The sequence below is a fragment of the Triturus cristatus genome, chromosome 5_1 (assembly GCF_964204655.1).
Source record: "Triturus cristatus chromosome 5_1, aTriCri1.1, whole genome shotgun sequence".
NCBI classification, from domain to species: domain Eukaryota; kingdom Metazoa; phylum Chordata; class Amphibia; order Caudata; family Salamandridae; genus Triturus; species Triturus cristatus.
In genome coordinates, this window is record NC_140587.1 from 47,630,626 (window position 1) to 47,656,676 (window position 26,051).

Below are 26,051 nucleotides of genomic sequence, written 5' to 3' on the forward strand. Positions count from 1 at the left end.
TTGGTGAGCAAATCAACACCTCTCTGCACAGAAATTGCATAATTCACTGACAACTGAGCAAAAACTGGAGAACAAGGGAGATGGGTCCTGAAAGGGAAGGGAATAACCACTCTGAGCAACCTGGCGGGCTGTCTGGACTGATGCAATGGAGCACCACAGGGTAATCTATGTCAAATTTGACCTCCTACTAGTTGCTGGAAAGACGGTCTCTGACACTTGGCAAGGCAACTCAACCCCCTCTACATTCCCTGTCCTGCTTTACTGTGGAATTGGCAAGCAAGAGAAAGCATCCCTGGAGAGTGAGCCATAACTCTGCTCTCCTTAGAGGTCTTGAGAGCTGTCTCTGCTTTCTCATCAAGGTTTGGATCCACTAAAGTGCATATCCAGGAGAGCAGTTCGGATGTTTTTGGTAAACCAGGTGGAGCACATCCAAACACCACGTTTGATCAGGACACTGGTGCTCATGGCAACAGCAACACTCAGTGGTGTCCAGGCCAGATCAGAATATGCATTTAAAAACATCTTGGCCATCTTGCACTATTTGAGCAAAAGTACTGTGGAAATCCTGTGGTAATGCAGGCAAAACCGTGCATGCCATGCCACCAAGGGTGTGTGTATAAGTCAGGAAGCTAACTAAATTCAAGAAGTACAGCGCCAGGCTGGCAATTAAGTTTTTTACCCACTGCATTTACCGGGTTAGGTTCCCTGTCGGGAGGGGGTCAAAGAAAAAACATCACTTTTGGAGGCCTAAACCACTAGGCTTTCCAGAGGATGATGCGCCAGGAATATCTGGTCCCCTGGCGTGGGCTGTATCGTCTCACATTTGGCCAGCTCACTGGCAGGATCAAACAAGATTTTGACCAGGCCGACAGAGAAGAATCAGAAAGCACCTCATTCAAGGGCAGCAAGGGTTCTGAAACGGTGGCTCAGGCTGCAAAATTCAGCCCTACAAAAAGGGCCGCAGGATTTTGAAGTGTAGACTCAGGTTTCAAAAGTCAGTTCTGAAGTGAGCTTTAATTACCTCCATGGAAGCTGAGAATCTAGGGCTTCTGCAGCCCCCACAGATCACCACCACACAAGAAGCAGTCTCTTTTGTTGGGGTCTCTCTAGGCAGAGTAAGTTCAATTTTAGAGTAGGGTCCTTGCCATTGGGGTTTTTAAAGTCAAGCAACGTCTTGAAAATGAAGAGGGAGCAACTTATCTACTTCTTGGTCACCATATTCATCATGTGAAACATGCTTAAAATATTTGCGAAGCATTAGAGTCAAAGCCTCCATCCTCCGAAAATACTGCTGCAGAGGTAAAGGTAAGGGAGAAAGTCTCCCTCTACCGGATTTGTTGACAGTGTAGTGTGACAGAGGGCGAGCCCTTTCTGAAGCCAGTGCTGGGTCCTAAATTAGTGTCAGTTGGACCTCGTACAAGGCCTTTGGAATCGGGACGGTGCCAATGAAAGAAATGATGGGTCGAGCCCTTGGCAAATGAGTCGCAGCACAGCCCAGTGTCAAAGATGGAGTGGGCTGAATTTGGCTGCAGCAAGTCAGTGCTTGGGGGTGGGGGGGGCATCAGTAGAAGTCCAAATGGAGGCCCCAACAGATCAGAGGGATCTGGAACCAGTAGTATGACCTTGTGGGGTCTGATTTTGAGGAGCCAAGGCCTGGGAAGCTCGGGCATCAGCTTTAGATTTGATCAGAGTCACCGGTGGAAGCTGAAGGTTTAGAACTGCAACTTTGTGACCTCTCCCCAGAGCAGGAGCTGCAGCACCTCTGAGATATCCGCTTGTGTTTCTTGTGCTTTCTCCGTCACTTGTCGTTCAACGTCATCTTAGACTTACCTGAAGTGGGCGAACAGTAGCGCCTGCATGATCCGAAGGGGGAACAATTCTGCTTTTTGGGCTCGGCAACTTGCTTTGGCAGCTTCCCTTCGGTGCATCAGGGAGCATCCGTCAAGGACGCAGAGTCATGTTTGGTGCTGAGGCACCAAAGACAGACGCTGAGCGGGCCCGCGACCAACATTTGTTTGCAACACATGCAACTCGGCTTGAACCCAGACATTTTAAGACGCAACATTCCTGTACACTGCCTAAAGGGTTTGGACACAAAATTCAGTAAAAAGACCAAAATCAGTAGGTGGAGGGCTGTACCCAGGTTCAGGGGCACGGAAAAACGAGGAACTGCCCCAGCAGGCATGGAACGTGCTTATATGTGGCCATGTCCAGGGGTATTGCAAGAATTTCCAGATCTAGTTTGGTGTCTGGGAAAATTGATAAGATGAGGAATCACAAGATTAGGAATATGCAGTTATATCAAGAATACATAGAAAATATATTAAATTCCCATAAATGCACTGGCGTAGCTAGGGGGGGGCGAGGGGGGCGGTCCGCCCCAGGCGGCACAATTTTGGGGGTGGCCGCGCGGCACTGGTCGCCCGATGCGGCCTTTATAATTTATTTGGTTAAACTCACTGTGTCCCCAAATAAATAACGGCTGCCGCGGCCGCAACCGGTCACCAGTGCCGTGCGTGGCCCAGTTGTTTGTAGCACTGACCAGCCTCCAGGGCCGTCAATCACTCTAGTAGCGCGAGCGCTACCAATGACGGCCCTGGGCAACAATACAAAAACACATGAATTTATTGTGGCCAGCCCTGCCCTCGCGATGAGAACGACGTAGCAGTGATGCGTCACGCGCTTCACGCTACGCGCTCTCGCGCTCATTCTGGCCTGGGGGCAGTCAGTGCTTGATGGCTCTGGAGACAGGTCTGGCGGCTAAAGAAGTTTGAACCAACCTCGCCCCTGCCTGCCATAGAGACCCGGGAGCGAGTCACAAGTGAGGTAAGACTAGAGTTTTCCAACAGGGCTTTAAGTGGGATAAAAAAACGAGGGAGGGGGAGGAGGAGGAGGAAGGGGGGGGGGGGCTCTCAAAGGGGGGTGGCCGATTTAATTAAGGACGTGGCTTTAAAACACTTACCCTAAAAATATCTGATTAGCATAGTGTGCCGCCTGACTTGTATTTTGCTGTTTCTGTCATTGCATCCAGCTATGTGATACAAGAAGTAACATCATACCTACGACCATATTGCCAGCACTCCCTTCTTTGATAACTGTTGCTGGCATATTTTTCAGTTTTTTCCCCATGCATAGAGCGAAAGTAAAAAAACAGACTGGTATTTTGCAAACTACTGGGGGTCTCTCTTGCCATCTCAATAGAGGACGCACTCTTACTACGTCATCACAAGGCCTTTCCCCCTCTACCTTTGCTTCTGCCTCCCTTAGGTGGGCGCTGCTTCTCTCTGCATAGTGGGCTGTTATCAGTACTTCCACAAAGCATGCAAAGCTGCCACAAGCCCTCCGGTGCATAAATGGAGGGAGGTGCTTGCTCAGTCTGAAATAGGCAAAGGCGCTAAGTTGTTCCAAGAGGTGCAGAGGGGGCGTAGCACGATTGATAAAGCCAGGGCATGGGATGTATTGGTTAAAAGCCTGAAAAACCCTGCAACCGACTCCCCTGAGAGCTCCTTACTTTCAGACCCTGACCAAGGAGAAACCTAAACTTAACCTCTTCCATACAGGAGGATAGGGGGATCTGGGCCATACCCTCTCTAAGATACTATAGGTGACAGTACACACTGCTGTGCAGGAGGAACGAAGGACATTGTGATTCATAAACTGATGTGAGGCAGGGGATGGGGATGGGGTGGGGGTAGGGGAAGTTGATGAACGGGCCCGTGTCAAGACTGTGATTGGAGCAGGTCGACTGCATTTTGTATGTGATATGTATGATCTGCCATGCTAAACAGAAAATAAGTTTATATCTGAACGGCTGCACTTGTTGAATATTGTCAAAATCTCAGATTTATACACTTGCTGCTGTCCTGCACTTTACTGTTTATTTTTGATTAAAAGCAAAAACATTTTGTGGAAAAAAAAGTCTTATTCACATTTTCATCTTCAATCTTGTGAACTGTGCTAAAGTTCTGTTTTGTTTTTGCATGGTTTATAACAAACGCTGTCAGTTTAGCATTGTCTCTGGGTTTTTTTACGCTTGAGACGTTCAGTGGTCAGTTTGCTAATCCACCTACTGATGCTAAATTGCCCCCTCTTTGCGACAAACTAACCCACGCTGGAACATAATCAGCAGACTGGGGAACACGTCAGGCAATAGCGCCTTGGGCAGACCTTAAGCATGGGAAAGGCCTGGCAGAATAATGGCCGATTTTGTTTGGCCCGGGAGATCAGGGGAAGTGCTAACATCTGTATAGCTCATGAAGCAGTATTGGGGTGAGGTGTATGCACAGCCCAGAAAGTATAAAGACAATGCGAGTGTATGCACAATCCGGGACCAGATATACAGTACTATTTACAGTGGCTTTCACTACTTTGTAAGAGAATTTGGTTTCTGTATTGCCCAAAAATGTTTCAAATGCATGTAATTTGAGGTGGTTCACTTTCAAATGTCATTTACAGACGGCTGCTATCCAGGCAGCCCTTGAATAAACTTATTTTGCTCACAGCAGGTACTACTGGGATTGTCTCCAAACGGGAGTGCCCAAAACATGGACACAATCAAGAGTTAAGTTCCTGCACCTGGCTATCATCCGCCACTTTGTGGTAGTTATCAAGGACCTACAAATCGCAGGCCTGACCTACAAACTACCTCACCTTGCCCATCAAAAAGCGCAATCCCATCTTTCACCCCTACCATCTACCAAATGGCAGTGCACAAGAACTAATCAAAAGTCCTATGCTAACAAAGTCTTAGTGGAATTTCTGAACGTGGGCCTGTCTCAGTCCTCACTTCAGTGTTTGGATCGCCACCCTCCAGCCACAGAAAGCAAGCAATACACTTCTACTGTCTGGGAAGCTGTCCTCGTCCACCATTATAAGCTACGGTCAACCGGGGGCATCCAATATGGATTCCAATGGTTTCAGTAATCAGGCTCATGCACCCACCGAGTCCTACTGCTGCGCATGTGCTTATATGCATGTACACACACATGCACAAGCACTCTACAAACTCACAGGGTGCTAGTGCGCAGTTCTACATTTTCCCACAACAGCAGAACTTTACATTGATAGGAGTCAGTGGGCAACACTTTTACTGAATAGGATAAAAAGGTTTGGTCAAATGTGAGATTCTAAAGCATGATATGCTGCCATCATCGTCTTATGTTCTAAACCCACGATAGAGATAGTTGCCCTTCGTTCACTCTTAGAGTATGCATGGTGCGCCCCCAAGTCACAGGCACGCCTAGGCCTCTCCGCACATGCTAGGTTAGCATGACATAAGGGCTGAAATAAAAATCAGACTAACAGATAAGTAGGCATTCAGGGCAAAGGTACATACCCTGCAGGGGACATTCCCGTTCAAACAGAAATCATTCCTAACAGCAGATAGACTGTTTGCCTAATTCTAGTGCTTTTCAAAATACTTAACATAAGCACCATCTCACATATGTATTGTTTTAGGTTTACGATTTTACATCCTTAGTTGCATGCAATCTTAAAAAGCCTCACACACACATTACACAGAGACAATCAATCATACGTGTTTTAAATCAGAGTATAGAAAATGTTTACATAAGCCAAAGGACTAAAAGTGTAGGAGTCACATGTCATCCATGTCCCATGTCACAAGTCCCCAGATGGATCATGCAGTCTGTGTATTCTCTTTTGTACTGCCAGTCACTGGTCTATTCAACTGTGTAGCCTTGGACCGCGTCATGTATGTGCATGTAATTTGCATGATCGAGGTAACTATTAGCGGCAATACTATGTGTCTCTCGGACCTCTTTCAAGTGCTCGCCATCCTTTTTCCCCAGCACCCCCCCCTCTCTCCAGGGGCGGCAATCTGAGGGACAGCCCCGGGCGCCACAAGCTCTAGCTACGCCTCTGCATAAATGTTCCTCTTATCCTCCTGATCTTTCAGATGGTTAAGACCCTGGCAATGTCTGAACAGTTTTGGTAAGATCTGCAAGACCTGGGCAAGCCAGAGATAAAATGGTAGAAATGCACAGCAAATATCAAACATTTACATTTTACTTCCAAGCACAACAGTTTAAGTAATGTGCATCATCTCACAGGAGAAGGCACGTTCCACTCTCACATCACTAGTTTAAAAAATAGGCTTGGAAAGGCTCCGTTGTGCCAAAACGTGCTCTGGTTTTCCTACAAATGAAGCTGATCGGCAAATTATGTTAAATAGCTAATTAATGTTATTCCCACTGAGAAAAAGGCCTCCTATGCGCTACATGCTAAGAAGCTTTGCAGCCCCTCCCCACACAATGCCCCTCCTGAAGGTGAGGTGAATGTTGACAATGCCTGTGGGGTGAGGCTGAAGCAGCTCACACTACAGACAGAACCCCTCCTGGAGACATGGAAGCAGGGCCCGAAAGCATCCAGCCGAGGTCGCCGCTCTTACTTCTCACTCAGGAACTCGTAGAGTCCGTGGTCCAGCAGGATCAACTGGGCCTTCCCGTCGGGCCCCTTCTTCACTAGCACTGGAAACAAAAGCAGGAAGACTCAATACGATCCTACAGCATGCTACAGACCGTACAGTTACCAAACTAAAGGGACATCACCAGCACTAGCCACCAGCGCCTTGTAAACCCCAGCCATGAAACAAACACCATGCGGCAAACTCCCCTTTCACAGCCAGGCCTCTAGATTTCTATTGATGGGCAGCTCCCTGCCAAGGTTTCAATGACTTACAAACCATTTTCCATGTAAAGGGAAACTTTAGTTTAAAAGCTTTTGCATGTAGCCACATCCTTCATTTTCCATTCGATTGGGAGGCCAAGGCAGAATATAGGAAATCTCCCCACGTCGGTGGCGAGGACTCCTCCTTCGAATGTGCACATTCTGTTCCCATGGCCAAGGAAAAATACTCGGGCAGGGGCTGAATTCCCAGTTTATTATTGCTTGAGGGTACTAGACTGAGTAAAACCAGATTGTATAGGTAAGTGTTTGAAAACCACAGCAAGGATCAGAATGGTAATATATTTTGTGGTGTAGTTCACTAAAAACCTAAACCGATTCACCTGGTGTGCAGACACATTCACTGGATGACCTGCTAGCATCTTATGACATCCCAGGCCTGGAGACATCTTTGTCCTCGAGCATACCCGCTATGCTGGGCTCGCGTTACAGTTGGAATCGTGTCCTCGAATGGGACTCGGGTTCCACGCGTCCCACTCCCCACACCCCCCCCCCCCCCCCCAGCCTGGAACCCGGGCTACGCGCCCCCCACCCCCCCACCGCCCTGAACCCGGGCTCCGCGCGCCCCGAACCCGGGCTCCGCACCCCTCGGACCCGGGCTACGCGCGCCCCCCAGACTGGAACCCGGGCTGCGCAATTCCGTTGACTTAACACTGAGCTACCAGCCAGCAATACGACAGCGCTGCAGCCCCGCACCTCCCTAGACTATCGGTATCTCTACCAGCAGAGATGAGCTCTTACCATTCCCAGGGTGCGGGTCAGCATGGATGAAGCCTGTGTAAAAGATCTGCTCAGCAAATACTCTGATCAGCTTCTCCGCCGTCTGCAAGAGAAGAGACATACTTCCAGCAGAGAGTAAGAGACGTCTGATACAAGAAACCGCAAAAGAAGAGACACATCAGAGGGCAAAACCATGCAGAGAGCAAAAGAGGAGACATTCCAGAGGTGGAAACCAGAAGGAGAGCCAGAGAGGACATTCCAAAGGTGGAAACCACCAGGAGAGCCAGAGAGGACATTCCAAAGGAGGAAACCACCAGGAGAGCCAGAGAGGACATTCCAGAGGTGGAAACCACAAGGAGAGCCAGAGAGGACATTCCAAAGGAGGAAACCACAAGGAGAGCCAGAGAGGACATTCCAGAGGTGGAAACCACAAGAGGAGCCAGAGAGGACATTCCAAAGGAGGAAACCACCAGGAGAGCCAGAGAGGACATTCCAAAAGAGGAAACCACCAGGAGAGCCAGAGAGGACATTCCAAAGGAGGAAACCACAAGGAGAGCCAGAGAGGACATTCCAAAGGAGGAAACCACAAGGAGAGCCAGAGAGGACATTCCAAAGGAGGAAACCACAAGAGGAGCCAGAGAGGACATTCCAAAGGAGGAAACCACAAGGAGAGCCAGAGAGGACATTCCAAAGGAGGAAACCACAAGAGGAGCCAGAGAGGACATTCCAAAGGAGGAAACCACAAGGAGAGCCAGAGAGGACATTCCAAAGGAGGAAACCACAAGGAGAGCCAGAGAGGACATTCCAAATGAGTAAACCACAAGGAGAGCCAGAGAGGACATTCCAAAGGAGGAAACCACAAGAGGAGCCAGAGAGGACATTTCAAAGGAGGAATCCACAAGGAGAGCCAAAGGAAGAAACCACAAGGAGAGCCAGAGAGGACATTCCAAAGGAGTAAACCACAAGGAGAGCCAAAAAAGACACCCCAAAGGAGGAAACCAAAAGGAGAGCCAAAGAGGACATTACAAAGGAGGAAACCACAAGGAGAGCCAAATGAAGAAACCACAAGGAGAGCCAGAGAGGACATTCCAAAGAAGAAATATTCCAGAGTAGGAAACCACACAGAGAAGAATGAAGACATTCCAAAGGAGGAAACCACAGAGAATAAGGAAGACATTCCAAAGGAGGAAACCACACGGAGAACAAGGGAGGAGACATTCCAAAGGAGGAAACTACAGGGAAAACGAAGGAGGAGACATTCCAAAGAAGGAAAACCACACAAAGCAAGAGAGGAGGCAATTCTAAAAGAGGTGCGAGCAACAGAAGAGATATTTAATGGGTTAAGAAATATTATAGGGGTGAAAACCACAGTGGGGAGAACACACGGAGACAATGCAGAGAAGAAAATCACAGGGACAATATCATCCTGGGTGGTAAGTTATAAATGTGGTGGAGGACTGAAGAGAGGGCTTTAGAAGCAAACTTGTACCTCTTCTAGGGAGTGATGTCAAATGAAGAAAAATACCAAGATGTGACATCACAAAAAATGACATCACAGGTAGTGACGTCAAAGGAAGAGACATGATAAGAAGCAACAGTACGCTTATTGTCTGCAGAAGCAGTCACTTCCGAGGATCGTCGTGCACTCCTTACATCAAGAGTCCTGCTCGGTTTCCCCCCGATTATCTAGTGTGTGGAAAGCAGGTAGGTTTCAATTGCTATTTCACTGGTTTGATTTAAAGCTTCAGTCTGGATTTTTACTCCGCATACAGAAACACGCTCGTCCTCTAAAGTAAATACAGAGGCTCACCACTGCCACATTTGCCATAGAATGCCCTGTAGGGTTAGTAAAATGTCACAAATGTAGCTTGGCAAGTCCTTAATTAAGTTTTGTGGGTGAACACCTATACATTCACCTAGCCTGGAGGACAACACATACTTTCCCGAGATTACTGGTCTTACTGGGGGTGGAAAGCCCACGCTGTACAGCTGTATATTTCAATTCCTCTTTTGTGAGCCATTCAACTACTTTGGATTTAAATTCCAATCATGTAGCTTTAGGCAGAGTTTAGGTGACCGCCCTATATATTATTCTTTGTTTGACCACACAACATGAGCACCTTCTGGCCACCAGCCCCTCCTTTGCCTTACACATCTGAACAATTATTTGCTGCCGACACATTTGCCGCCCCACTTTGATTCACCATGGAGATAATGTACTCTAATTGTGTCATATGGTAAATCAAACCTCATTTAGTTTTCATCACTATAATTTAGCCACAGCTTTGAGAAAGTCCTAGGCTTGTACACCATGACATGGTGAAGCGTGCCGCTGAACCAGGAGTCTGAGCGCCATGCTGATGGCAACCGTGTAAATAACCATGACTGTCATCGAATATATAGCCTGACCCCAAGAAAGCCAAACATAAAAAGTTACTTGATACCTAAAAGCTACTACACTAGGTTATGCTACTCACTCTTAACAATACAGATGTAAAGAATACACATATTCAATTGTAGGTATTTGGATTCTGCTAATCTACATTCAACCAATCAATCCATCATAATCACTTTATTTCGCCAGTACAAAAGAGACTATATTCAGTAAGATTAAAATACCAATCAAAAAATGACATAGAAATCTGTTTAAGAGTAAAATCTACGCTCGATTATTGTGTTCGACTCTTGAATTGTTAGTGCCTGAAGTTTGCTTACACTTTACAGCAATGTAATTAGAAATGAGACACGCTGATCACAACTTGTTCACCACATTTATTCACCACTAGAACACTACGTCACCACTACCGTAGCACCTATATTACTGGCTGAGTTTAACGAAAAGGATTTGTAATGCAAACCTTATTGTCAAAGCCCTGGTTTTCTTCTCTGGATGCTGAAAATAATGATCTGAATGTATATAAATGATCAAATACCAATGGACCCTTGATCTACATATTTTTGTAGTTACTCCTTAACTCATAAAACGAATTTATCTCATGTTGGAACCACTTCCTTCTAGTGCCACTAAATGCAATTACGAATGCCCTGTGTGTGACAAATGTTGCAAATTCTACCTGTACATGTATTCACCCGATGAGTAATCTAGGTTTCCGATCCCACGCAGATGGTTGTGATTTGCGGGGAGAATACCCTGCACCTCACACACATCTGTATCTCTATGGTCTTCCAAGGGAGAGATCATATGTGGTCATTTACGTACTTCCTGTGTCTAAGGCTCTGAGATGCTTTGAAGCAGATGTTGGCCACTATGCTCCCTTCCTGTACAATAGCGGCTTCTCTCTTCTTGTGCTCTTCAAGCAAACATTGCAAACATCATCCTACTGAGAGCTGCTCAATTGGCAATATAGTATGCAATGGCTGCCAGCACCCTAACCTTCACCGCTCTGCGTCTATCTTTATACTTTCCCTAACAGGTGATGGTCCTGTAGTCACACTTGTTCTGGATTCACCTCTTCCTTCCACTTATTGCAATCGCCACGGTTGGGATTGCACTGTAATGTATGTAGAAATCTGTTAGTTTGTATTTGTGCTCAGTTCTTGACATCACCGGTTGTACAATATGTGCTGTAGAAATACTATATTATCAGCAGAAAGTGTTTTTCTTCCCACAGAGGAACCACTGTTTCAACCAAGAATCCTTCCTCCATCAGCAGCCTAGAGAAATGGGCTATTCTTTGTATTCAACTGTACCAGCCTCAACTGCTGGTGACCTCCTAACAAAAGAGGGGTTAAAGTCCTCCTGTGGTTAGTCATCCTGATATTCCTTCTGTACTCACTCATTCTCCTCACTTAATCTGAATTAGATGATGTTTCTTCCTCTTACAATTGCTGTGTTAAAAGTACATATGGTACAACATCTGTGGAGCAATGCTCACCTCTATAGCCCTTTGACCTATCATATGTTTGTATATATGAATGGATATCCAAGGAACTCTTCAGCACCGTCAGAGAGCTCCTGCCCTACGACCACCAACCCTCCCTCGCAGGAACTCTGACTCTCTAGCAGACCACTTTCTCAACAAGATATCTACCATATACAAGAACTTTAAGACACAACCCACAGACCGTCATATCCTCCTCGCCCCAGTGCAAGCCGCCCATGCTCAGTCACTCACCACCTGCCAATAGCTCACTGCTGAGAACACAGCAGCCATCATGAACTCCAACCACTCGGGGGCACCCTCTGACCCTTGCCCCCACCACTTTTCAACTTCGGAGGCAAAAACATCAGCAGCCAACTCACCACCATCCCCAACACATCCATCGCCACAGCCACTTTCCCCGATGCCTGTAAACACTTTGATTTCCAGAAACCCCTCCGCATACCACAGCGATCTACAGAACTACAGACCCCCCCTCCATCTCACTGCTACCGTTTCTCACCAAAGTCCTTGAGTAGGCCATCAACCAGCAGCTGCCCGAACCTCTAGACAAAAACAATTGGCTCAACACCTCCCAATCCGGTTTTCAAGCCAAGCAAAGCACCAAGACTGCACTGATCGCCCCCATGGATGACATCCACATCCTTCACGACAGAGGAGAGTCAGCATCCCTGATCCTTCTTGACTGCTCTGCAGAGTTCGACACAGTTACTCACCACAAACTCATCTAGAGACTGCACCACATCAGAATCCGGAGAAACGCCCTCAGATGGATCACATAATTCCTCGCAGGACGAACACACAGAACCTGCCTACCACCCTTTGCCTCTGAACTCTAGAGCACCATTTGTGGCGTCCCTCAAGGCTCATCCCTCGCCCCACCCTTTTCAACACCTCCAAGACACCCCTAGCAGACATCCTCAGAACCCACAGCCTCAACATTATATCCTACGCCGACGACACATCGATCATCTTCTAGCTCTCTGCAGATCCTGACACCACAAAGACCAATTTTCACAATTGCATGAAGAACGTCACCAACTGATATGAAGACCAACTGACGAAAGCTCAACACTGACAAGACAAAAGTTCTGATCTTTGGCAACAACACTTCCCCTTAGACTGACACGTGGTGGCCCACCAAACTCAGACCCATGCCCACATCGACAGACCATGCCCACAATCGCTGCATCATCCTGGATAGCAAGCTCACCATGAAGCAGCCGATCAACGCAGTCTCCTCTGCCTGCTCCAACACACACTACATGCTCCGAAGAATCCTCAAATGGCTCCCTATCAGCACGAGGAAAACAGTCACTTAAGCCCTTGTCACCAACCTCCTGGACTACAGCAACGCACTGCACGCAGGAACCACCATCAAACTCATGAAGAGACTACAGACGATACAGAACTCAGCAGCAAGACTCATCCTCAACCTGCCCAAACGGACCAACATCTTCCTATATCTCATGAAGCTCCACTGCCTCCCTGTCCAGAAAAGATGCCAATTCAAGATACTGACTCACGCCTTCAAAGCCCTCCACGACCTAGGGCCAGCATACATCAACCATGAACTGAATTTCCACCAACCATCCAGAAACCTTTGATCTGCCAACCTCACAGACACAGTGCATCCACTGAAGCCACAGAGGAGGCCGTTTCTTCTCCCACCTCGCCGCCAAGTCCTGGAACGGCCTCCCCCTCCACCTCCAGCGGACTTCAGGAGGAGACTCAAAACCAGGTTTTTTGACTGAGCCAATCCAGTGCCTGGATACCCTCACGGGAGATTAACTGCGTTATACAAGTACCGATTGATTGATTGCACAGGTATTTGTAGAGCGCAAATGCAGCTACAGGGCAATAAGCTATGTACCGAAGGCAGAAGTCCGAACTTCTAATTTACAATTGTAAATGAGGGAGGTTATCGAGGATGATGAAAGCCATCATATGCACAGGTACTGTTTTCTGAAGAGGTGATTTATTGGATCCTTTCTGAATCGTAGGTGGGTTCGGATAATTCTGATTTGCAGCCCTCCAGCACAGTTATCAGGCACTCACAGTCCACAGTGACCGCAGAGTTCTACAAGCGATTGGAACAGAGGTACTCAACAAATGATATCCATCAACTGCAAGTAAATGAACCAGGGGAAGTCCATGCACATCATTTTACTGGAAATGTAAATCTTCTTGTTATCAGCATTTTGAAGCTTCATTTTTGCAGGGGTTTCACCATCAGGAATGGGTGGTATTTTTAATTACTACCGGACTGGGGATTGAGGGGCACAATGAGCATCCATTTGATGAGGCATTTCTCCCTGTGTCTCTTGTGTGTAAAGAGAATAGGGGCACATTACATACTGTTTCCCTCCCCATCATCCATGTATTGGTGGAAAGCCGGCCCTAACCGCTTCCAGCCATTACAACTCATTACTTGCTGAAAGCCCCGACATTTGATGTATGTTGTCGCCTCCAGAACTCAGAAATGGCCACCACTTCCCTATTTTCTCCAATCCTCCTTGCACGTTCAGGTGAAGGGCGTAAGGTTAAGGTTCTCTAAGGGTAGCACTTTCCCTGTTTGAATCATTAGAGCCTGGAAAGGGATCATGGTCAGAAGCTCTGGCCTATGACTCAGCCTCTCTTACCCAATCTTCTCCAGCTAATCACATGGCTCCTACAGCCAAACCACACTGGAGGTTATACTAGGCAACACTGTGGTAGGCACTACATAGATCACTGATGATTGGACTTGCGGGCTTCTATTGTTCTAAGGTAAACTTATATTCGTGTTTTACTGGGGATTAACCATGTCTTCATGAGTTCAGGCCCTAGTCATGTCCTGTTGGACTCTGGCCAAAACCCCCAGAAGTAGGGAGCTCTTTCTCTCTTTCGCTGTTCCAGATATGCAGGCTTTGGAACTCACGCCCTAAGAGAACACGTATTCAAAAAGCATCTTGAACACAGAGCAATACTAAAGATATGGATGCTTCCAAAATTTGAACCAAGTTATACTGGTTTCCAACTGCTCCATGTGAAGCTTTCCCTCACATTTGCCCCCCTTTCCTCTTCATGCTTAAGCCACTTCTACATGCTCCGGGCCTCGTCTGGAGAACACCAAACTCAACACACTAACAGATAACACAACATCTAATACATTTCCCTTATCCTTGCAGTGGAATAATGGGTAACCACATACTCGACCAGTTGGAGAGTGCTTCAGAGCCTCGGCAAGAAATGGGAAACACTATACAAATGCCAAACTACAAACCAATGCTGATGGCGAGGGGGGTCGCTCTAGATCCTGTAACACAGATAGAGAAAGGTGGTCTTCTAGTTTTTTTCTCACAATCTGGTGATGCCCTGGCTTCTGGCGTGGTGCTCTCCAGCGGAGACAGATATTTATCTGCCAGGTAGGGAGGGGTGCACGTTATGGCGGATTTACTTGTGGTGCAGCTTATCTTGAAGATGGTGCGAGCTTGGAGGTAGCGCCGGTGCAGTTCCAGTGGGTTTGAGTAAAACGCTCCAAATTCTTTAGGCCTCTGATGAGACATGCTGCTGCATTTAGGATGCCTTTTCATTTGAGCCAGTGTGATATCAGGGACCCTGCAAAGCAGAACAGTAGGCTTCATATAGAGGTAGGGGGATCAAGGCACCAACTATTGCTCTAAAGTCAAGTTCTGGGAAGGAATATGCTACTTACCAGTATGCATCTGTTCTTGGCATGTAGAGCTGCAGAGTTGTACACTTAGCATAGGTCGCCATCTGGTGTTGGGCCCGGATGTTTGCAGTTTGTTTTTCTTCTTGGACAGTCTTTGGAAGTCACGAGTTTGGTGACTCCTCCTTCGGTCCGTACTGCGCATGGGCTTCGGCTCCATCCTCAGATTGTTTTTCGCCAACAGGGAAATGATGGAGCGTAGTAATAACAGTGAGAAACCCATGTGTTGTATCTAAATAAGATGTACTGGAACGGATACAGGTAGCCGGGGAGGCGGGTGGGCGTGTACAACTCTGCAGCTCTACATGCCAAGAACAGATGCATACTGGTAAGTAGCATATTCCGTTCGAGGCATATGAGCTGCAGATTGTACACTTAGCATAGATTATATAGCAGTACCCAACCTTAGCGGCGACCACCGGTATCCGTTGCAGCTGTTTGAAAAAGTGTCTTTAGTACAGCCTGGCCCACCCTAGCTTGCTGCTTGGAATGCACATCTACACAGTAGTGTTTTGTGAAGGTGTACGGTGTAGACCATGTGGCTGCCTTGCAGATGTCATCTAAGGGTATATTCCCTAGAAAAGCCATAGAAGCCCCTAACTTTCTTGTAGAGTGGGCTTTAGGGGGAACAGATAATGTTCTCTTTGCCTTTTGATAGCAAATTTGTATGCATTTTACAATCCACCTAGCTATCCCTGATTTTGAAATGGGGTTGCCTTTATGTGGTGGAGAGAAGGAAACGAACAATTGTTTAGTCTTCCTGAAGGGTTGCGTTCTTTGTATGTAGTACAGTAAAGCCCTCTTAACATCAAGTGTGTGTAAGGCCCTTTCTGCAACAGATTGGGGTTGCGAGAAGAAGACAGGTAATTCCACTGATTGATTGAGGTGGAAGGGGGAAATGACTTTGGGCAGAAACTTCGGATTTGTGCGAAGTATGACCTTGCTGTGATGCATTTGTATGTAGGGTTCCTGTATGGTGAACGCTTGTATTTCACCAACCCTTCTAAGGGAAGTGATAGCTACGAGGAAAGCTGTTTTCCAGGTGAGAAACTGTAGCTCGCATTTATGCATTGGTTCGAAGGGCGGACCCATTAGTCGTGTAAGAACTAAATTTAGATTCCATACAGGGGAAGGTGGTGCCCTGGGAGGAATTACTCGTTTAAGGCCTTCCATGAAGGCTTTAATAGCGGGCAAGAGTGATAAATGCTGCCTGTTTTGTAGATAAGCAGCGATCGCTGCTAGGTGTAGGCGTATGGATGAATATGCCAGGTTACACCTGTGAAGATGGAGCAGATAGCATATGATGTGCTGTATGGATGCATCTAGAGGGTTGATTGTATTGTTACGGCAGTAAATTACAAATCTTTTCCACTTTGCGGCATAGCATGCTCTAGTGGTAGGACGTCTGGCTTCCATGATGATGTTCATACAATCAGGGGGAAGGTTAAGGTATCCGAATTCTAGGATTTCAGGAGCAAGATCGCCAGGTTGAGCTGAGCTGGGTCCGGGTGCCTGATTTCTCCATGGTTCTGGGTTAGGAGGCATGGGGATAGATGCAGTTTTTGATGTGGTACCACTGACAGTTGTAGTAGCGTGGTGTACCACGGCTGCCTGGCCCACGTCGGAGCTACCAGAATGAGTGTGAGGGAGTGCTGTTGTAGCTTCCTGACCACTAATGGAATTAGTGGGAGAGGTGGAAAGGCGTATGCAAATCTGCCTGACCAGTTCATCCATATCGCATTGCCCTTGGACAATGGGTGTGGGTATCTGGCGGCAAAGCTTGGGCATTTTTTGTTTTCGTGGGTGGCGAAGAGGTCTATCTGAGGATGCCCCCACTGTTGGAAGAATGGGTGAAGAACTTGTGGATGCAGTTCCCATTCGTGTATTTGTTGCGTTTGTCTGCTGAGCAGATCTGCCATGGTGTTTTGTACGCCTGGAACGTGCTGTGCCAGGAGAAAGATGTTTTGAGGAATTGCCCATCTCCATATGCTCTGGGCTAAGCGGGAGAGCTGGGGAGAGTGTGTCCCCCCCTGTTTTTGGATATAATACATTGCAGTCATATTGTCTGTGCGAATGAGGACTGCTTTGCCCGAAATCTGTTTTTGGAAAGATTTTAGGGCTAGAAAGATCGCCAAGAGCTCCAGATGGTTGATGTGGAGCGATTTTTGCTGTGGCATCCATAGACCTTGCATGGTGAGGTGTAGAAGGTGCGCTCCCCAGCCGGAGAGCGATGCGTCCGCTGTTAGAGTCACTTGAGGAACCGGGTCCAGGAACGGCCGCCCTTTGGAAAGGTTTGTGGTGTTCCACCACTGCAGAGAGTGATGTGTGCGGCCGTCCACCAACACCAGATCCGTCAGCTGACCCTGGGCCTGGTTCCACTGTTGTGCTAGGCACTCTTGAAGTGGACGCATGTGGAGTCTTGCATGGGGCACTATGAAAATGCAAGACGCCATCATTCCTATGAGCTTCATAAACACTCTTGCTGGAAGAGAGTGCTGAGGAAGGAATGTTTTGCGTAAGGCTTGAATGCTTGTGATTCTGGCTGAGTTTGGATAGGCAATACCCTTGGAGGTGTCTATAGTAGCCCCGAGGTATTGCTTTGTGTGAGATGGTATGAGGTGGGACTTTTGGTAGTTCACCGTGAAGCCTAGCTGGTGGAGCAGTTGGATGGTGCTGTTTGTATGCTGCACACATTGGTCGTAGGACGCGGCTTTTATCAGCCAGTCGTCTAGGTAAGGGAAGACGTGAATATGTTGACGTCTGAGGTGTGCTGCTACTACTGCTAGGCATTTGGTAAACACCCGTGGTGCGGTGGTGACCCCGAAGGGGAGAACCGTGAATTGGTAATGTTGCCCGTCCACCACGAACCTGAGGTATTTCCTGTGAGAGGGGTGTATTGGAATGTGAAAGTATGCGTCTTTCAGATCCAAGGTTGTGAGAAAGTCTCCCTGGCAGAGGAGTGGGAGGACTTGTTGTAGAGTGACCATATGAAAATGGTCTGAGTGTATGTAGGCATTTAGGGGCCGGAGGTCCAGAATGGGTCTGAGGGTCTCGTCTCTCTTTGGTATTAAGAAATATAGAGAGTAGACCCCTAGATTTCGTTGGTTGACGGGGACCTGCTCTATAGCATGTTTTTGCAGGAGTGAAAGTACCTCTTGTTTGAGCAGTGTGGAATGTTCTTGAGACATTGGACGGTGCCTTGGTGGGATATTGGGTGGGGTAGATGTTAGCTCTAGACAGTACCCTGACCGAATAATTTGGGTCACCCATTTGTCCGATGTTATGGACTCCCATACGTGGATAAAGTTTTGTAGTCTGCCCCCGACCGGAGTGGAATGGTCTGGGGGGAGCGGAGGGGAGTCATTGTGCGGGGGGGGTGGCAGAACGGGTGTTGTTGGTTTTGCCCCTGCCCTTATTGTTGTTACCCCTGTAACCACCTCTCTGATTGCCCTTTGAAAAGGTATTTTGAGGAGGGGACTTGTAGGAGGTAGAGGCGTTATCGGTGGAGGAGCCTCTACCTGTGCCACGAAAGGACGAGCGTCGAAAGGAACGTTTGGAGGCTTGTGTTTGGAGTGCCCCCATAGACTTTGCTGTGTCTGTGTCTTTCTTCATCTTTTCGAGCGCTTCGTCTACCTTTGGCCCAAAGAGTGTTTCCTGGTCAAAGGGGTGATTGAGTATGGATGCCTGGACTTCAGGTTTGAACCCTGAGATCCTGAGCCAGGCGTGGCGACGAAGCAGGACACTGGTATTTATGGCCCTAGAAGCAGTGTCGGCTGCATCGAGGGCACACTTAATGGAGGTGTTTGTGATTAGTTTACCCTCCTGTATGAGGTCATGAGCCTTGTGCTTGTATTTTTCTGGAAGGTGCTGCATAAGAGCCTCTAGTTCGTCATAGTGTGCTCTATCATATCGCGCAAGCAGTGCTTGTGTGTTTGCAATGCGCCACATGTTTGCAGCTTGGGAGGCGGTGCGTTTACCAGACGCGTCCAGAAGTTTAGATTCTTTGTCTGGCGGTGGGGCATCTCCTGAGGATTGGGAGTTAGCCCGCTTTCTAGCTGTGGAGACAACTAGGGAATCTAGGGGAGCAGGGCCCTTGATGTAAGCAGGGTCTGTGGGTGCCGCCTTGTACTTCTTCTCTATTCTAGGGTTCAGTACTCTGGCTCTGACAGGGTCTTTGAACACCTCTGTAGCGTGCTTGGTGACACCCTTAAGCATGGGTAAAATGGAAGTGGATTTGTCTTGTATATCAAATGTATCCAGTAGGAAGTCTTCTTCTACTGGTTCACTGTGCATGTCCACCCCATGGTAGTGTGCTGCTCTCTGCACTAAATGATGAAACCCTAAGGAGTCCTCTGGAGGAGACGGCCTTGATGGGTATAGGTCGTCCTGAGGTACATTGGGTATATCAGGGTTATTGTAATCCTCCCATGGATCTGGGGTCCCTGGTGGAGTGGGATCCATTGGGGCGTCCGCCGGGTAATTGTCCGGATCCCCATCATCCGGATATGGGGATGGGGCCGGATCGTAGTGAGGTAAAGGTGGCGGAGACCTGTGAGGTGGAGGTGGTGGAGGAGGTGGAGTGGGTAGGGGAGGCGGTGGTGGGGAGGGCACTCTGAGAGGAGAAGTAGCAGAGTCCTTCCTTTTGGGTGGAGGAGGAGGAGCCGGAGCATCAAGGCGTCTTTTCTTGGTAGTTAAAGTCAAAAGCCCAGTCTTTGGATCTTTGGACAAAGTCTTTTGTAAAGGGTCTGGTGTAAACAGAGCCAACGGTGTCGAGTCGTCTGTCGGCACCGGTGATTTCGGAACCGGGGGTTTCGATGGTCTGTGTGCGCCATGCTTTTTTGAGGTCTCCGGGTGTTTCGGCGTCGAATGATGTTTCGGCGCCGGAGCATCGGTGCCGACAGATTTGTGTTTGTGTTTGGTCGGCACCGAGTGTCCAGGCTTCGGCACCGGTGGTTTCGGAGTCGAGCTGGATTTTGCAGTCTTCGGTGCCGGATGCTGTTTTTCGGCACCGGGTGTCGGCTGGCTCGATCCCGAGCTGCCATGAGACTTTGGGTGCTTCGACACCGGGCCCGAAGGTGGGGTGTTCGAAGTTTTGGTTTTGGTTTTGCCCAGGCCGGCAGGCGAGGGAGTAACCTGAGTCTCTTTGGTTTTCGGCGCGGGGGTGGGAGGGGGCATAGTACTCACGGCCCGCTGCGCTGGTGTAACGTCCTCCACGTCGGAGTCGTCGGCCTCGGAAGCGCTGACGACGTCTTACTCCTGCTCGGTGTGTGTTTGCCCCGAAGCTTCGGCGTCGTCTCCGAAGATGTCCGGTGGAGCTGCCGAGGATGAGTGCGCCATGGTGCGTCGAGCTCTTCGATCTCGGATGGTCTTCTTCGATCGAAAAGACTTGCAGGCGGGGCAGTCTCTAGCCTCGTGTTCCGGAGAGAGGCAAAGGTTACACACCTGATGGAGGTCGGTGTGGGGAAATTTAGACCCACATTTTGGGCACTTTTTGAACGGAGTCCTTTCCATCGGCCGGGACCGGAGTCGCGGAGGGCCCGAAGGCCGGTGTCGATGTACGGGATGGAGAAAAGTGCCGCTTCGAGAGATGAAGATGATGAAGGAACTCGAAGAATCGAGGATTTTCCGTCGAGGCTGGAACCGTAGAAGTTCGAAGCCGGAGCACGAAGTATCACATCCGAGCCCGATGGCGGAAAAAAACAATCTGAGGATGGAGCCGAAGCCCATGCGCAGTACGGACCGAAGGAGGAGTCACCAAACTCGTGACTTCCAAAGACTGTCCAAGAAGAAAAACAAACTGCAAACATCCGGGCCCAACACCAGATGGCGACCTATGCTAAGTGTACAATCTGCAGCTCATATGCCTCGAACATAGCATTTTATCATCCCTTCGGTATGTTGATATTATTTAACTAAAGCTTAGTTAGTTTTCTTTCCCATGTTCCAACCATGCTAGCATCTACACCCTTTTTTGCTTTTGTTTGTCATTGGACCATATAGGCCACTGAAGAGTTTTCAGAGTTAACGTAGTTTTTCTTTTTTTACTCAACCTCAGCCTTTCAAAGCGGTGTCTGATGTCTTTCTGACTCAAATTTGGTTTCTAGTTTTATGAACTAATCCAAAGCAGCGGAGGCTCAAGGCAGATATTCTTGAAGGCACAAAGGACCCAGGTTGCTTATTTCTTAAGGCTGATGGCTTCCATGTGGCTCCATGGTTTCTTCTAAATTAGCCTTTGCGGAGTTAGAATTACCCGGGTACTTCACTATGTGAATCCAGTGTGAGATCCTGGGTATCATCTCTTCATTGTCCAAAATCATATTTTTTAGGACTCCTGGCAGACTATACGTCCTCACTATTTTGATTGTTCCACTTTACACAACTGGGTCACTCTGGCCAGATTCAGGAAATTAGCTGCAACCTAGCCATGAACTCAACTGCCTTGCAAAAAAAAAAAACTGCATTTTTCACTCAGAGTTTTCAATATTTGAAGATGGTTTCTAAAGTGTGGGAAATTGTGGGCTTGAAACTAATTTAAAAAGCAGAACTACATTAATTCCTACGGCTCAAATGCACAATCTAAAGATTTTGAAAAAAAGACACTGTTCTTATTCCACCGCCAAATAGTGGGAATCATGGACAACATGTGAATCTAGAACCGTTTTGCAATGCGAACCTGTTGCCATTACCCCCTGGTCCCTAGGTCCTCGACACCTTCATTACAAGTGAGATTTACTATCTCACAGACAGCAAAAAAGAACAAAGGAATGCTGGACCTACCCTCCCCCTCCCACTGGGAGTACATAAGGCGTACTAGGCACCAACATTCATCCTGTTCTTTTTTTTCTGTCTTGCTGACAGTGGTTTGGACGAGGCAGGAGCGGGGGCGCTCCTACCTTTTGCCGATTACTTACGCGGAGGCTGCTGGTCGGTCCTTCATCAGAGGCCTCTCCCTCCCTGCCGGGCTTGGGGGGAGTGGCGCGGGCTTCTCCTTCGTTGTTTCTGCCGCACAGCGGTGGTGGTGGTGGTGGTGGTGGTGGTGGTGGTGGTGGTGGTACCGCGTTGGCTTTCCTCTGGCCCGATGGCCGCCCCTCCTGGCCTGCCGGGCTTGCTAAGGGGCACGGCCGGTTTGCTGCTCGCGGATTGGCTGCAGCTTTCTTTCCCTTCCGGTTTTCGGACTGCCTGACTTCCGGTTTTGACGGCAGGACGGAAGTCAGGCGCCTCGATGTTCCCGGCTGTGGGCTGCTCGTTATAAACGGGCCGGTGGGGTGAGTACCGCATAGCGGTTTTGTGCTGTGGACTTTCTTTGTTTTTGGCAGTGCTTATTGTATTCTGCTGCCATGGGGAAACGTTCGAAGAAGAGGCATCATCGAGAGAGGTCTTCCTCTTCTTCTTCGTCTGCTGCTTCCAGGTCTCCTTCCCCTGCCAGGTTTCGATGCCGTGATGGTGGTGGAGAATGCACGTATTAAGCGCTTGATACGTGAGACTTTGACTGAGATGGGTGATGTTGGGACCCGTCGCAGGTGCCCTGCTCCGGTTTCTTCAGACTCTTCTGGCGATGAGTCTGCTTGGTTGGGGGACGGTGATTTGAAGGGCAAATATGTGGACAAGGATGCTCTGCCGAGTATTCTGAAGCATGTTAAGGAGAACATGGGGTTCCCTGAAGAGGACGCTCCGAGTACCTCTAGGGGGCCTTTGTTGCGTCAGTTTGAGTGCTGCCACGGTTGATATTCCTGTCCATCCCTTCATTAAAGATGTTCTGAAGCGTGAGTGGGCTGATCGCGTTTTGATTCCGCGTTTCATGGCTCGGCTTTATCCTCTGCAGGATATGGCTTCAGACCTTCCAGATTCTATCCCTATTGACTCCTTTGTGGCTAGTTCGGTGGGGCGCACTTCCCTGGCTGAGGACGCCGTGCTGAAGGATCCTGTTGAGAAGAAGGCGGATGTTGCGCTCAGGAAGGTTTATTCTGGTTCCCACCTGGCCTTGCGGGATGGCATCTATGGGGCATATGTTTCTCAGTTTCTGCTGTCTGACCTGAAGTCGCTCTATCAATCGATGGACAATGCCACAGACTGCGCTTCTTCCTGGCGGCCTGAGTTCAGTCTTGTTCCGACGCCTGGGTGTTGGAGATCATTCGCCTGGGTTATACTCTGGAGTTTTCGGTTCCTCCTCCGGATTCCGGGGTTCAGCCGACTTCAAACGGCCTTCATGCCGTTTGAAGCGGGCTCATCTCTCTCAGGGGATTGTGTATCTTCTTCCGGAGGGTGCCGTTCAGGAGGTTCCTACTTTGGAGATGGGGGAGGGCTTTCATTCCCTGATCTTTCTGGTTCCCAAAAATACGGGGGGTTCCCGCTTGGTTTTTAACCTAAGGGTGATGAACAAGTGGGTGACCAGGGTTCCTTTTTTCGCATGGAGACTTTGCAAAGGGTGATTCCTTTGGTGCTTCCGGGTCACTTCATGTGTACCCTGGATCTTCAAGATGCCTATTACCATGCTCCGATCCATCCGCGGTCCCGCAGGTTTCTGCGGTTTTGTGTTCTGGGGCGTCATTATCAGTTCATGGTGTTGCCCTTCGGTCGGCGCCGAGTCTCTTTACGAAGGTGGTGGCTCATTTGGTCGCGTGGCTTCATCTCCGTGGGGTGATGGTGTACCCGTACTTGGACGACTGGTTGGTCCATGTTTCCTCTCGGGTCCTATTGTTGGAGGCCCAGGAGGTGGTGTGTTCGGCGTTGCGGGCCCATGGTTTCCTGATCAACTTCCCCAAGTGTCAGCTGACGCCGTCTCAGGACATGGTTTTCATTGGGGCCCGCTTCCATTCGGATCTGAACCGTGTGTTCCTCCCCGAACCTCGGGTTGTGACGTTGGTGTCCTTTGCTCGGCATTTTAGGGTGGGGGGTGCCTTTCCGGTGCGCCTTTGGTTGCGTCTTATGGGTCTGATGGCGGCGACTATTTTTACAGTGGCCTGGGCGCGTTTTCATCTGCGTCCCCTTTGGGTGTACCTCCTGTCTCTCTGGAATCCCATGTCCCGCGATTTGGGAGTTCTTATTCCGGTGTCTCCTGTGGTCCTCCCGGTTCTTCTGTGGTGGTCGGTGAGGGGACATCTGTCACTGGGTCTGCCTCTGCAGTCTTCCTCTTCTCTAGTCTTGATGACGGATGCCAGCACCTTGGGGTGGGGTGCGACCTTGGGGTCCCGATCCCTTCAGGGTCGTTGGTCCCTCCTGGAGAGCCGCCGGTAGTCCAACTGGCGAGAGCTGACGGCTGTGTCCCGGGCTGTGATGGGTTTTCGGGGTCTGTTGCTCGGTCGGAACGTGTTGGTTCGGTCCGACAATATGGTGACGGTGGCTTATCTCAATCATCAAGGGGGGGTTCGTTCGGCCTCTTTGAATGCGGTGGTTGTTCCCCTGTTTTGTTGGGCAGAGGGTCATCTACTGTCTCTGACAGCAGTTCATATTCGGAGAGTGGACAACTGTGTGGCGGATGTCCTGAGTTGTTGCTTTCCGGATTCTCTGGAATGGTCTCTCACCCCGGTTGCGTTTCGGCTTGTGTGCGGGAGGTTTGGGCTTCCCTTTCTGGACCTCTTTGCCTCCCGGCACAATGCACAGCTTCCTCGCTTCTGCTCCCGGTTTCTGCAGGAGGGTTGCTGGGGGGTGGACGCCCTGTCGATTCCTTGGCCATCCAGTCTACTCATTGCCTTTCCTCCTCTGGCTCTGGTTCCCCGATTTCTGGTCCGTTTGTGTCGGGAGGATCGGGAGGTGGTGGTGGTCCTGCAGTTTTGGCCTCGGAGGTCCTGGTTTCCGACGGTCAGTCTTTTGGCGGTCAAGGGTCCCTGATTTCTTCCCCTGTCCCCGTCTCCGCTGAGGTCTTCCCCGTCCCTGTCTCTTCTACAGTTGAGGCTGTCGGTGTGGAGGTTGAGAGGCAGGGTTGGAGGCGGCGCGGTTTCCCGGAACATTTAGCGGTGGCCCTTCAGCCTTCCCAGCGGCCTTCTACCCTCAAAGCTTATGATCGGCATTGGGGTAATTTCGGTCGTTGGTGTTCGGCGTTGTGCCTATCCCCTTTGTACTGTTCCTTGCAGGTTGTGTTTCAGTTTTTGTGGGAAGGTTTCGAGAAGGGTTTGGCTGTGTCCACTCTACGTGCCCAGTGGGCCGCGGTTAGGGCGTTTCGTTCCCTGTGGGGGAATCTTTCGGATGTTGAGGACTTGGTTTCTCGTCTGCTGCGCAGTTTTTCTATTTCTCGTCCTGTGCCTCGCCCTTCCTTTCCCCTGAGGGATTTGCCCTTAGTTCTTCAGGTTTTGATCGGTCCGCCTTGGCTGAGGTGGATTTGAAGTTTCTTACTCTCAAAGTGGTTTTTCTGGTGGCCGTCACTTCTGCTCGTCGTCTCGGGGAGTTGGGGGCCTTGATGGCGCGTGAACCTTTCTTGTCCTTCACGGAGGGTGGGGTGGTGCTTCGCCTTGATTCTTCTTTTGTGCCGAAGGTTTCTTCACAATTTCACAGGTGCCAGGAGTTGTTCTTGCCTGCCTTGGGCTCTGTTTTGGATTCTCCTGATGGTCCCCGGTGGTCCTTGTTGGATGTGTGCCGGGCTTTGCGCATTTATCTTGATCGCACGGCGGTGTTTCGCAAGTCGGACTCCCTTTTTGTCTCCTTTCGGGCTGCTTCACGTGGGGGTAAGGCTTCTTCTATGTCGATCGGGCGTTGGCTGAAGCAAGTCATTTCCTTGGCCTACTCTCTGTCTGGGTCACCTCCTCCTTTGGGGGTTCAGGGTCGTTCTACAAGGGGGGTGGCTGCCTCTTGGGCGGAGGTTCGGGGTGTTCCTCTCTCAGATTTGTAGAGCTGCCACCTTGGCCTCTTCTAATACTTTCATCAGGCATTATCGGCTCCTCAATCTGTTGGGGGATGATGGGAGTCTTGCGTTGGGGGTGTTGAGCACTGTTCGCTCCTGATGTTTTTTTCTTTTTTGTCTCCAATAAATTTCTGGGTTTGTTTTGCTGTCCTGGCGGTTTGTTGTGTTTTCTGGAATG

The 26,051-nt window shown here is 49.2% G+C and overlaps 1 protein-coding gene across 6 annotated transcripts in view; it reads right to left on the reverse strand.

The window, feature by feature from the left end:
- The window catches only part of ADCK5 (aarF domain containing kinase 5), a 311,405-nt gene that overhangs the window by 63,826 nt on the left and 221,528 nt on the right, over nt 1–26,051 (reverse strand). For 4 of the 6 annotated variants that reach the window (XM_085604359.1, XM_085604361.1, XM_085604360.1 and 1 more), the window contains 2 exons: nt 7,447–7,528; nt 6,410–6,488 (listed from right to left, as the gene is read on the reverse strand). In XM_085604359.1, coding sequence (XP_085460485.1) covers nt 6,410–6,488; nt 7,447–7,528 — 161 coding nt within the window. The remainder of the gene's footprint in view (nt 1–6,409; nt 6,489–7,446; nt 7,529–26,051) is intronic. The other 2 variants (XM_085604363.1, XM_085604362.1) reach the window with 1 other exon arrangement.